Source organism: Zosterops lateralis, assembly GCF_965231275.1.
Source record: "Zosterops lateralis genome assembly, chromosome: 4".
Taxonomy (NCBI): domain Eukaryota; kingdom Metazoa; phylum Chordata; class Aves; order Passeriformes; family Zosteropidae; genus Zosterops; species Zosterops lateralis.
The window spans coordinates 35,284,596-35,297,770 of NC_139765.1; the positions used below are offsets into that span (position 1 = coordinate 35,284,596).

The 13,175-nt window shown below is 37.0% G+C and overlaps 1 protein-coding gene across 7 annotated transcripts in view; it reads right to left on the minus strand.

The window, feature by feature from the left end:
- The window catches only part of SYT1 (synaptotagmin 1), a 345,379-nt gene that overhangs the window by 72,729 nt on the left and 259,475 nt on the right, over positions 1-13,175 (minus strand). For 6 of the 7 annotated variants that reach the window (XM_083859065.1, XM_083859069.1, XM_083859064.1 and 3 more), the window contains one exon: positions 3,059-3,181. In XM_083859065.1, coding sequence (XP_083715191.1) covers positions 3,059-3,181 — 123 coding nt within the window. The remainder of the gene's footprint in view (positions 1-3,058; positions 3,182-13,175) is intronic. The other variant, XM_083859070.1, reaches the window with a different exon arrangement.

Here is a 13,175-nt window from a genome sequence, read left to right on the forward strand (position 1 = left end):
AACACAAAAGGTGATAAAATCAAATGCAAATCCTCAGGCAGAGCTTTATTGAAAACAAACGAATCTTGCAGTCTTCCTTATATTTATGTTCTCTTGCCATGTACATGAATGGGCCCAGGCAGTAAACTAAGGACAGCATTTTCAAAAAATATCTCATGAAAATGAACCTTTGGTAACTAAATCCTAATAATAATTTGTAATCTCATTGTAAAACAGAAAAAAAATAAATAGATTTTCAAATCTCTTATACACTTTAAAGATAAGACTGAAGCACAGATGGAACTTGTAAATGTCTTGGCTGTTTTTTTATGTGTTATAAATGAAGGCTTATGCTGTGTTATGTTATGTCAGGTAATGTCATCTAGACACCCCAGACGGTATGAGGCCTCATCAGCACAATGGACCTGAGAAAGAGAATACTTTTAATCTTGTTTCATAGATACAAAACTCAAGTAAACATTGAAGTGTTTCTTCAAGGTCATTCTGAAGATATTAGGGACTGGGAATGAAATCTGAGAATATTTTTTTCTAAATCAGTGCTTCAATCGCAATGTATTTGCTTCTCTCATGGATGAATTGTTTAAAATTGGAAACAAGAACTCTAACAATTGGACTATAGAACAGTATAGTCAATCTGTGAAAGAAACTTCTGGATTCTAGGAGACTCCTCAAAGCTGGACTTAAAAGTTGGACACTTTGAATTCACAGTATGGCCTGCATGCTTTCCCACTGATAGGACTCTTAAGTTCCATAAAACATTTTCCTTTTGCTGTATGAAACACTTCTCCTTTTGTGTCCCATTTTTATTCTAGATGCATAACAGTTCATAAATACATGAATAGGCTCAGGATCTACTTCAGGTTTTCACATCAAAGAATGAAAAACAAGTCTATGACTTTTAGTTAACAGAACCGAAAAGCAATTTGATTTCCCTTTACATTTCTCTCTCTAAAACTGAGGCACAGTGCTCTGGAGAGTTGATTGGTCATATAGTATTCTCAACCCTATGCAATATATTAGCCACATTTTAGGACTGTAGTTTTGTGCCACTGCACTATAATAACCTAACTGAATCACCTCTCCTACTCTTTTATATCATCTCTCCTTTGATAAATTTTAAGCTGCAACATAGTTTAGAACAGCAAAACAAAATAGAAATCACCAATTAGGTAATTTATTATCTTAATTAAATACAATAGTTAGATTTGTGTCTCTTCAATCCTATATTCCTTTGTAAAATATGGTTCACAAAATCAACATTCCCTTTAATTAAAATTCACACAGAAAATTCGTTTTCCTAGTCTAAGAAAATGGAAATCCATTTTTCAGATCACATTTGCAGCTTTTCCTTTCCTCTTCTTTAAATCTTCTGCTTCTGAAGGGTCTACACTTCATACTGATTTCATACTGATTTCATACTGATTTCAAGGGGGATCAGTGTGACTCATCACATGGCCAGGCAATTTGCTCTGGGAGTTGAGGAAAAGCTCCTTTAACAACAGTCTCTTGAAAGGCTTCAGAACTCTTTTTAGCTCTTGCATTGTAAAACAAGCACCAGTAGTCAGAAGATCGTTGAAAATACAGGCAAATACTATTTATTATGCCAGGTCACAGCTATGTAAAAATACCTTCCTGCTAAAAGAGACATTTTTCTTCATTTCTCTTATTGTCTTTGCCTTGCAACAAGAGTACATGCACTAGAGTACCATGCTCTACGAACAGCATCAAATAAAGAATATGAATGTGGAATTTATCACAAGCACATGTGGAAGGATTTCAGGTGATGTATAGGAATTAACTAGGATTTACCTTCAGTAGTCATTTCTTTCCCTAAATAGGAAAGAATTATGTGATTTTGACTGAAATTGTCAAAACATCAAACGCAGGATATGTTTAATGAAGTCTACCGAAAGATACACAGTAGAAGTGAAGAACTCATCTGAGTTGGTATGCTTTGGGCCAAAATTAAGCACAGTGAATTTCAATGCAAGGCTGTGAATTGGTTTAATTGACAAAACAGATCCCTGGCAAAGAGGCCAGGGAGGGGAATAAAATATGAGCTAGTTCATCATGTGGCCAGACCTGTTAAGTTGGTCAGTTCTAGGCTTACACATTATAGTATCTATTAATTCTGAAAACTTGGTAAGTATGCCAAAGTTTAGTCTTGCCAGCTTCAAAGCAGAGTACTGAAGGAGTATCAGGCCCTAAATTCTTGTCCAACTGTCGTAAGCACGACACGAAAGAACGACACTCACCCGTCATGTTGACAAGTGAGCAGAGAAAGAGGAAGTTTATTATGATTTGGGGTTTATTTTTTGGATTTTGATCAAGGATTGGGGGATGAAAGGAACACCCCTCTGACCCCAGTGGTGAAACCAGCAGTCTGTCATAGAGAGGAATGCAAAAACAATCTACTTTTCTTTATGTTAAATGCATGAAAAACTCCAGTAGAATTGCGTAAACAAAATCAGAAAGCTGAAAATCAGGGCAACATCCAACCTTCCTGGTTTTTTTGAGTGTAGACCTTTTTATTTGAACTTTTATTTCAGACTAGAATTTTAGGAAGTGTAGCTTCATGGAGAGCAACAGAACCTGATGTAGCCCATTATTACAGCGAAGTGCACACTTGAGGAAGTGAGAGAAAGCAATCTTACCAACCTTCTAAAAGACCCAGTGAATCAACTTGCCTTTACGTCCCTCTATTTTCCCTCCCATTTGTGTTTGCTTACATTTTAAAAACTTGAAGGCTGAAGCTACATTTTAGTGACTGTTTACAAATCTCTAATTTATCTGTTTTGACATTGGTTGGTGATGCTTCATTTTAGGTTATTAATAATCATTAGATAAAACTGGATCTTCAGTTTTTGATTAAAGGTGTAATATAAATCCAAGTGCATTCAATATTAATTTAGTAGTACCTCTGTAATGAATTTTCTGTCTTATTTTCTCCCTTTACTCCAGGCAACTAGTAAGGATTTCAGAAATATCTACTTTAACTAAATGTATTATTTCACTCTCCTCTTGCACGCACAGAAAATAAATGTTGATTGTTTCAAACCTGATTGTTCTGGAAGTCGTAATCCAAAGAATATTGTATTTTCCCTAGCTTCTCAACTTCTTTAGCTTCTTCCTTTTCTTCCCCATCAGTCAGCCCAGTCTCAGCATCATCATCCTTAAGAGCCTAGAAAGAAGAAATGTAATATTCATAAATGAGGCAAACGGTTAAGTAGTAGTTTAAAATAGACACAATCCTCAAATCTATTTTAGAGCCATTAAAAGCAAGCATAACAGCAGAAATTCAAATATGCAGTTTTCATATATATCTCTACTTTCTGAATTGCTCAATAACATGTTATAAATCAGCAAGCAAGCAATGGAAGTAGGAAGAAAGCTCCTTGGACTATCACAAGCAAGGATTGTTATAAAACCTGTAAGTAGAAACGAAGTATCATCTCGATGTGAAAAAACAGTTCTTCTGGGATCAGACTGGCTCTTAGAGAAGCACAAGGAGGCAAACATGCTATTAAATAAGCAAAGTCACGCATTCATTCAACTTAAGAATCTTGGCAATGTCAAACCTGGTTGTACATGCTGTGCATTGTTTGCATTTGGCAACACATTTCTGTAGGACTACTGTGATAAAGAGCATGTGCTGTGGATGAGCTCTTTCTACAATCATATGCCAAACATTTTTCATGTTTTTTAGAATGAATATGGAAGCAAGTTTCCACCATGCCATTAGCAAATGCATGTTCCTCCTTCTCCCTCCCTCCCGAGACCAATTTCCTTTTATTCATTCTCGCAATAAAGCTTGGCTGAACCAAATTGATTGCAAGTTGATTTTAGTTTGCTTAGAAAGAAACACAAAAATAAAGAAATACAGAATTGCTTGCAAGCTTTGTCTATTGCATAAAACCTATTTTTTTAAGGGACACAGCCGTTATCTTAGATTTTATACATAATTAAAATCTAAATGATGTAATTTTTTTCCTGTACCAGAAAGCAGTATTTTCACTGTGTAAAAGATAATCCATACAATTATTAAACCATATGAACCATAATTAACTATTCTAGATCTTATTGCAACAGATTCTTTCCTAGATAAGAAGTGAAAAAATAGACAGAAGTGATGGGGCAAATAGGGAAAAATTGTGGAGAATGTGAAAAGTAAAGTTGAGAGTGTGAAAATAAAGAATCAATACTGAGCATTCATCCAGAATTGTTATTTTCATGTTACAGTAAACAGTAAGAGCCCTATCTGAATGAATGTTCTTTCTACATGAAGCTTCTACTTGCACAAACAGACAAAATGCCAGAATAAGATGTATTCTTTGTTGCAATGTAATTTTTCTGCAATTGTGGTTTTTTTGTGTTGTAGAAAACCTACAGCATTTCTTAACAACAGGTTGCTGCTGGAGCTCTCTGGAAAGGTAGCAAGGCTAGAGAGTAGCTATGTACACAGCTGATAGTGGTAAGGGAAAGAAGAAACATGAAAGCATTAACATTCTCACTCAGCCTTGAACACAGTGAGGGCCACACAACAGTTGTGTGGGTTTGGAAAGAAGGAAGATTCATCTCTGAAGCAGAAAATGTTCTTCTCCAGAAGCCAGATCTAAATTCAAAAGGTCAGACTCAAAACTGAATGATACTAAGCAATTATTTCTCTACCTTTGAAATTAGTTAGAAATTCTGTTGCCATAGCTCAAAGGAAACCAATCCAACAGCTTTGATTTTTGCAAGCTGAGGCGCTGGGTCTCAGGTAAATATCTGAATATTAGTGAATGATGGACTCTCTACTAGAAACATAAATTACATTGTAGCTGGATGAGATTGGTGGGAAAGGTCAGTGATGGAGAGAATCACCTGTGAGACTGGAAGAATAGTATTTTTCAAACGAAACCCTTTCTATTCAGAATGGCGGAACTGCCTGAAATGAAATTTAGTTTTAGACATTTTATCACTGAGCTCTTAGTAAGTTCCCTGACTGTTGAACAACATTTTTGTTAGTACAACAAGAAGTGTGACACTTGAAAACTGATAGGCTCTCTGGCAGACCATACATGGGATTTTCAGGATATGGAGTTATGCCATTATGCCAAACACTCTTGTTTTTGGTAATAAAAATAAGCTTAAGGTTTTGTGATCATAAAAAAAGATGTGACTGAAGCAAACCAGGTTTATTTGAGCCTGGAGACAATAGGAAATAGTAAGTGAGAGTGGGAAGTTAACTCTTAAGATCCACTGCTCTGAATCATCTCAGTACAGTCTTAAATGAAGACTCCATGATAAAAGCATGATATACAGCTCCAGTATATTATTGTTCCTGGGACAAGTACTGGACTTTCTGCTTTTCCATCTACTTTTGACCTGGATTTTCTTCCAGAGGAAATATCCTATGGCCATTCCCCATGGAGAAAAGTGAGAATGCAAAAAGAACCTTATATGCTAATTTCCAAATAAGAGGAATTTGTAAACAGTCCATCAAGGCAAGAGCTGTATATCCATACTTTCTCTGGGAAAACTACATTCTCTTTTGCAAAGCTATTCAGTCCAGATGACAGAGCTGTGGGTAGCTCAATGTGAAAAAAGTTCTTACTGTGACTACAGAAAATATAATGGGAAGCTAACATCTCTCTTGCGAGGGAGTTTTGAAGTGCAGGCAGAAAACACTGTATGGTTAAGAAACTCGTCTCCACAGGTTATGAGAAACCTACTGGAAAGGTGAAAGCTATTTCCATGAGAGATGGAAAACATTGTACATTACTGACATCAGCTGAGGAGCTACATGATTCTTCTTGACCCTGACTCAGAAACACTGAGGACCCTGACTCAGAAACACTGAGTCACTAAGAAAAAGCACTAGGAAAGAAAGAGTGTTTGGATATGGACAAGTTTGTGGCACTGGGAGGAGGAAAAAAAAGACAAATTATCCCTACAGCAGTCTGTAAATAATATTTTTTTACTATTAGGAGAGGAATTTGCTTTCAAACTATATGCTAATGCTTCAGGAAGAAGTGGAGTCAAAAGAAGCACCAAAGTTTCTCATTTTTTATTTAGCTGCTGAGTTCCAAAGAGGAAGAAGAATTGGTTTGCTTCAAAGTACTTGAAACACCCCACAAGGATTTTAATTTTGTATTGAGATTTTCTGAAAGATCAATATTTAATGGAATACTACTACAACCCTCCACTTACAGCATACTGCATCACACTGTATTGAATCTTACTGTTGCATTGCTACAATCAATTAAAATAAGCAGCTGTATTTTATTTGTTTTAAAAACAATAAAATATTTTAGATTATAAGCAAGCTTTTTCATCAAGCCTTTTCAACTGATAAACTGTAACCAGAAAGACTAGATTTAGATGCAGAGGAATTTAAGCCTTGTCTTCTTTAGCATTTTCTTTAACTTAATGACATTTAAAATGTTATTTCTATGAAATATGTAAAATAGAAATGTGTAATTGCATTGTGCTGGAGACTGGATTTATCTTTTATAATTTGACCATGAATTTTACTCAAGCAGTTTTTTCATTTCTGCTTTACATACTCAGAAACACACAACAGTGAAACATCTGTGTCCTCTCAAATGTGTATAAGTATCTGAAAAATAGGCTTATATGTAAGCAGGTATAAGAATGTACCAAGAAAGTGTTAATCCAGTACAAACATTTCAAGGTGATAAATCTGTGTCTATTGAAATCAGAACCACTACCCTGCAGTGGTTCTTACAACAAAAAGAGCTAAATTAGAGCAATTTAGCTGTTCAATCTGCTGGTTGCATCTTCACTTCCATAATGTTATTGAGAGTGGTTTTGCAGCCTCCTCTTCTGAGTTGCTAAAGAAAATGCTTAATTTTCAATTCTTTTGAAACTCCACAACCTGTAGCGGGTTTTTACACTTCCTAGGTTTTTTCTTCCTCTCATTCCCTGAGCTGACAAAAGCCTCTCCCTGGTGACACTGCGTCCTGAACACTGCAAACATCCCTTGCTTTCAGCTCAGTTCCACCAAAACCCCTGCATCTTGTCACTAGGTTTGCCCCATTACTATCAACCACAAACGAGATTCTAGAGCTTAAAATAACTATAATCCCACCCTAAACTATGTGTAGAAAATGAGAGGATCTGCAAGGGCAGCAGCTCTGCTGGTTGCCTCCAGATTCCATGTGTGCAGAAGCTTCAGGAAAGCAAAGTGGTAGGAGGCTCATGTAACAAAGCTGCTGGGGCAGCAGGTGTACTTGCTTGCCTCTGTACCGAGAGGCAGAGGCCACAATCATGACTGAGTCATGTCTTGTTAATGACTAGTTTATGTTGCAAACCATTTAAAATGCAAAGTGTCTTTCACTTTTGTATATAAAGAAATGCTTTAATTAACAGAGGTTTTAGGGTTCGTCTTGTTCATGGGGTGGCCTACAGCCTCACTTTTAAGGAAACAAGTTACCATTAAGCAAGAAGGAGAGACATTGGGAAGCAAAACAAAACGCTGACTGCAGCCTGTAAGTTTGTTAGCTGCATGGTGTGTGCTGCTGTCCTGATTTCCATGTCCACCTGCCCCTCCATCATTTCTTTTGGAATGGTGAAGGAAATATTGTTTTAATGTTTGAATGATGCCCAGTCCTCAGACTTGTGCAATGCCTGGTGAGCTGAAAAAAGAAAATAGTAAGATTTTGTAGCAAGAATGTTCTGTGCCATGTCCAACAATGAATTTATTGCAAAGGCAATTTTTCCTCCACAACTAGAAATGACTGCTTTTCCTCTAACAGTGGTGCACCTCTTATCAATATCTTTCCCATTCAAGAACACCATAATTCTGATCTGGCCAATTTTTATCCCAAGGGAAAAAAAGCGTTTAAAAATTCCTGTCTGCTTCTCTATCACAAAGCTGACAAGCCTGCAATTGTAACATGTTCTCTATCAGAGTCCCTCAGAAGGAGAGGCAGCATTTCATTCATTCAGCATCTGCTTTCTCTCCATGAATTAATTTAAAGAGCATGTTGCGCCTGGGTTTCCAGTGGCTGCGCCAGGCTTTGGTCATTGTGAAATCTACTTTGCCACTACTGCTGTAAGAATGTTGGCCTCACATACCAGCAGTGGGCCACACTGATGCACACAATGAGAAAAACCCTGCTGGGTTCAGCATGCGATGCCTTGACTTGCTTGATTGCTTCCTTGCTTGTTATCCAGCTTTTAAATGGTCTTGGGTTATTCAAAAGGTTTTCTTTCTTTAGGAGCTCTATAACATGAGGTCATCTTGTTCACTTTAAGAGCTTGCTGTATTGTTTGAATACTAAAATACCAACTTAATCTGGTGGTACGGAAAAATACAGAAAATGCTGAAGGTGTTCAGTGTAAAATATGAATACATTCATTTAAGTTGGAGCTGTTAAGCTCATAAATCAACCTGGTTTTGATGTTTTATAAACACCTATAGCCAGTGTTTATAGGCTGAAAAAAGATGAATCTTCCAGTCTCAACCTGGAAGCCTATTTTGGAAGTTCATCCTCTGGGTCCAGGCTCCGCTTTGAAAGCAGGGCCCATGTGTGTGCACTAAAAGTAGCAGGCACTCCTGCAAGCACGCTGCCGTGCTCTGCCCCCACCTGCCATATGGCAGGCAGAGCTCACTTGCACTGAGCAGCAGGCTGTGAGTGGGAGGCAGCTTTAGGCTGCTTGGCCAGTGCATGCTGCTCCATCAATTGTTCTTCATCCTCCCCAAATGAATGGCAGTGGTCCAGATGGAAGCATGCTTTGGGACAGAGCTGGCTCCTTGACCTGGGAGGACCACTCAGAGTACTACATTTATTTCTGTTTGAAAAATCTGTCATACTATATATTAGGACTACATGAATTTGATAGTGAAAATTAACCTAAATAAAGCCAGACATCATTTACTAAGTGCCACTTTGATCTCTGGAGAAAAACTTGGCACAGGCCTGTTCTACTGGCTTAGGTCCTAAAAAAGAAGTAAAATAATCCTCTGACCATCTTCTAAATAGGACTTTATGAAGTACCTGATATTCTCATGTTTGAATGCTGTTTGCTATTCATATTTATTACCTGTCAATTTGTAAACAGTAAATACCCTTGCTTAAAAAGAAAACAATAAAATATTCCCAAATATTTTGTTTTTATTTTAATTTTTTAAAAATGTATGCCTCATTAATATGAATGGCTGTTCTTCTTCTAGATTATGCATACTCACTAACTTCACACATAATGTAGGAGTTCAGCTCTCCATACAGCCTGTGATACAGGTAAATGTCTTGAGAGTCTGATTCAAGTAACTTAATTTAAGGACTAATTGCATACTTCATAAATGCTGCTCCATTAGGAACTTGCAGACTCTGGTCTTGAATAAAGAACTCAAAATTTGATCAGTTAATCAAGAAAATGCAAAAAACATCCTTGAAAATAGAAGCTTACTTCCAGTAGTAAGACCTTCAATATAGAAAATAAGATATGTAAGATAATGAGTAGGATCTGCATCTTTGTATCACCCTAACAGTACAGTAGGTTACAACAGAAGTAACAAAATAATTACTTTACAGAAAAAAATAGTTTAACAAAGGAGGAAAACAAACTCAGGAAGCATGCAAAGCAAGCGCCCCTGATTTCTTGGAAGTGACTGAGAGGAAGAGACAGGAATGCAAATAAGTTCAGTCTTGTGTCTCAGAGCTACTGCTGCCATATTTTCAGGCTTCTGAAGTCTAATATAAATCTAAATTTCGAAAGAGTTTTACAGGAAACCTATTTGTAGAACACAAACACTCAGCTGTAATGTTTTATCTTCATAAACATTATTCATACTTTCCAGGAAGTTTTATGCACACTGCACAGTTGTCTTTGAGGCAGGGGAAAACGCAGGAGAACTGGTCAAGGCTGAGATTGAATAAATGTACAGACAGGACTCAGCCAATGCATTTTGACTGCCACAATAAACTTATTTGGCCTGTTTTCTAAGAAGACTTGTCCCCATTGTTTCTGACTAACCCTCTCCACTGTAGTGACTCTGCAGCACATCATCTTTCTCAGTGTGAATTAGGATGTCTCACTGTATTGTGGATAAGTCACAGTGAGCATTAATGCCACCACAGCCTGAAGACAATAACAAATGGGAACCGGCATGCTGACACCAAGACAGGTAGAACTGGGGAATAAATACAGTCACTATTCTCTAGGCATTCAACTGGAAAACATACAAGCATGTAACCAAATATTGCAGAAGACCACTGCCAGCAACAGAGCTTCTGTCCCTCAGAAAGATCCCTCTTGAATTTTTTTTCTGGCAAAAAAGGTTTGAGTTGCTTCAAATGAAATCCAGGCTCTCTCGATGACAGTGTGGATTATCCTGACCTCATTTGGGCTATTGTCTTCATGCCGACAGGTCAATGAACTCTGAAATATTTCAGGGCATCTAACACTAAAAATCTTGTTCTGTCAGTATTTTTGGCTACATGAGGCCAAGGGCATTTGATGATTAACAGCTAGAATCACGAGGTGAATCAATCTTAAAAGACCATTATATGTTAAAGTTTGGCTGGGTGCAATTGCAGCTCTCAATGTCATGTCACTTTATAACACCAGCTATTCAGAGATGAACATAGATCAGAATATTCTGAATAAGTTAGTGCATAACCCCAATGTAAAAGGAAGGCCTATGTAAAGGAAAAACAAACACACAGAGAAGTCAGGTGGCTGCCTGAAGGACACAATAAGTCAGTAGCAGAGCCAGGAACATACTACTCATACCCCAGGCTGTAGTACATACACGCGTAATACCAAATCTCTTGTTTAACCTAACACACATACTGTAAGCCAAAAATTCTTCACTAGTTACTGTGTTTTAGCCTGATACAATGAGAAAGGGCTGAACTATTAAATCTCATTTTCTACAAATGCTTTGTAGAAAGTATTTGCTGTGCAACCTAATAAAATGTTCCAACCACAACAATTATTCTCCAAGTAATAGGGCTAAAATTTTAGTAAGTTCTCAGTGCCACTGCTCGTGATTGAAATGATTATGTGTATTTATTTTCTTAGCCCACAGGCCGAGCTTAATAAAGAATTTTGCTGTATCAATACACTAATAAATCTGAAGCTATTACACCATCTCTGAAGCAGAATCTTTAGGGCCTTTTTTTTCCTCTCAAAGAAAAAAAGTGGGAGCCACCAGGGGCATTAGTAGAGACTGAAAGTAATGAAGATGAAAACCATGATGGGAAGATCTCACAAAACCACTAGTGCTAATTGTCACTAGGTTGCACTAACAGAAATCTGTACTAAGACCACTTAAAAAACTTTGGTATGGAACACTAAGAATTTAATGCCTGAGCACTGTACTGAGATTATGTGAGAGCCCACAGCAAGTTTCATGAGATAGCAGTCATTTTAGCAACACTTAAAAACTAAGACATTAAAAACACACATTGCTTCTGTCTACTTTTGATATGGTGACATTTATACAAAAAGGAAATATAATTATCAAGTCATTTTTATGTGCCAATCAATTTTAAACTTGAGCTTTCTGGTACAGTTTGATTTAATATTTAAACTATAGAACGAATGACAACCTCTTTTCTTCCACTCTCCTCCAGCCTCCCCCCAAATATATACCCAACCAAAAAATACCCAATCAATTTAGTTCAGCCTCTTGATGTGTGTATCAAAGCTACTACATGTCCATCTCTGCTAAGGAGACAGAGCTGTCAGGGGACTATGCATGAGAGCTTAATTCTAGGTGCGTCCAAATAGCAAAATAAACCTACCGCAAAGTGACAATCCAGAACAGTCATGAGACACAACATAGACAAGGAGGACATAGGAGGAAGAAATAAAAATTAAAACATCCACACACAAACATTAGTAAAAAACATGGAGAAATGACCTTTTTTACAGTTGTACATTCATTAAAAACTTTGCCTTCCCTAGAAGGAATCTAATTCTCCCAGTGGCCCGTGGTAGAGCTGTATACTCAACTTGAAAAAGTAAGCTTTGCTTGAAATGGAAATGGATCTCAAGACTGAAACCCTAACCTTAGTTTCAACTCATCTCCCATTCTACCTCATTTTAGCTACATTTTTTGATAATCTTCATATAAGACAGTTTCTCTTTTGAATTTGTGTTTAGGAAAGTGGATATTTTGAAGGAAAAATATTCCAAAAGAGACAAAAAATTCATTCCACTTTCTGTAATATCTAGCTATCGTGTGACTTTTGAGCTGACTGTGTCTCTATGTCAAAAGTATCTTCAACCATGCCAAGTTACATGGCCCTATAATAATTTGACATGGGCATGGATGGGCATGAATAAAAGTAGTTCAGAAATTCTCCTCAAAAACAAAAAAAATCCAGACTAAGATAAAAATTATATTCCCAGGAGCTGTTGCTTTCAATTTACCAAATGGCACTCTCTTTCAACTTCATGTGCCTAGGGAACTAAGATCCTGCAAGAAGCCACATGACTAGAAACTGCTATTATGCACTCTTAGCTGAAGGCAGAAGTAATTAGCACTTGCAGGTTCACATCTAACAATGACTGAATTAGGTTTTTCAGGTTTTGACAACATTAGTACTGTATGTTGCCCTTTATAATGGCATTAGATCTACATCTTTTTTAATAATTTGCTTCTTTGAAGAGCTAAAAGGCATTCTTATTATTCCCCTTTCTGTTTTATGCCAGGGCCTCTAAAGTGCTTCAATTCTCTTAACTGAAATATGGTACATTTAGCATTGCCTTGAGTTCAGCTAGGTATATTAAAACCTGCACTGGTAAGTCAAGATTAACTGCTAGAATAAAAAAAACCCACGTCATAGAGAAAAACATGACAGCCAAAATGTTGCATTAGGAATCAAGCTGGCAAAAGTTACTGAATGCCAAGGACTTAAAATCTGTACACTGTCAGACAGCTAGAAATGAATTTAAAGTGCTAATTTAAGAACCTTTTAGCCTGGGTTTGAAATTCCAGACAGTGAGGAGAGGTGACTGGAGAACTGGTGATCTGCTTATTAAAGATCTGACATTTACATCAACTCTTGTGTATCTACCCTCCTTAGGTTTAACTGTGTAAAACAAACCACACTAGTTAAATCCCAAAATATCTTGGCAAATGTAGGTTTAAATAACTATACCAAGTATTTTGAATGGAATCCTCTTAAAGTACCTATCTGTGCAACACTTCAAGG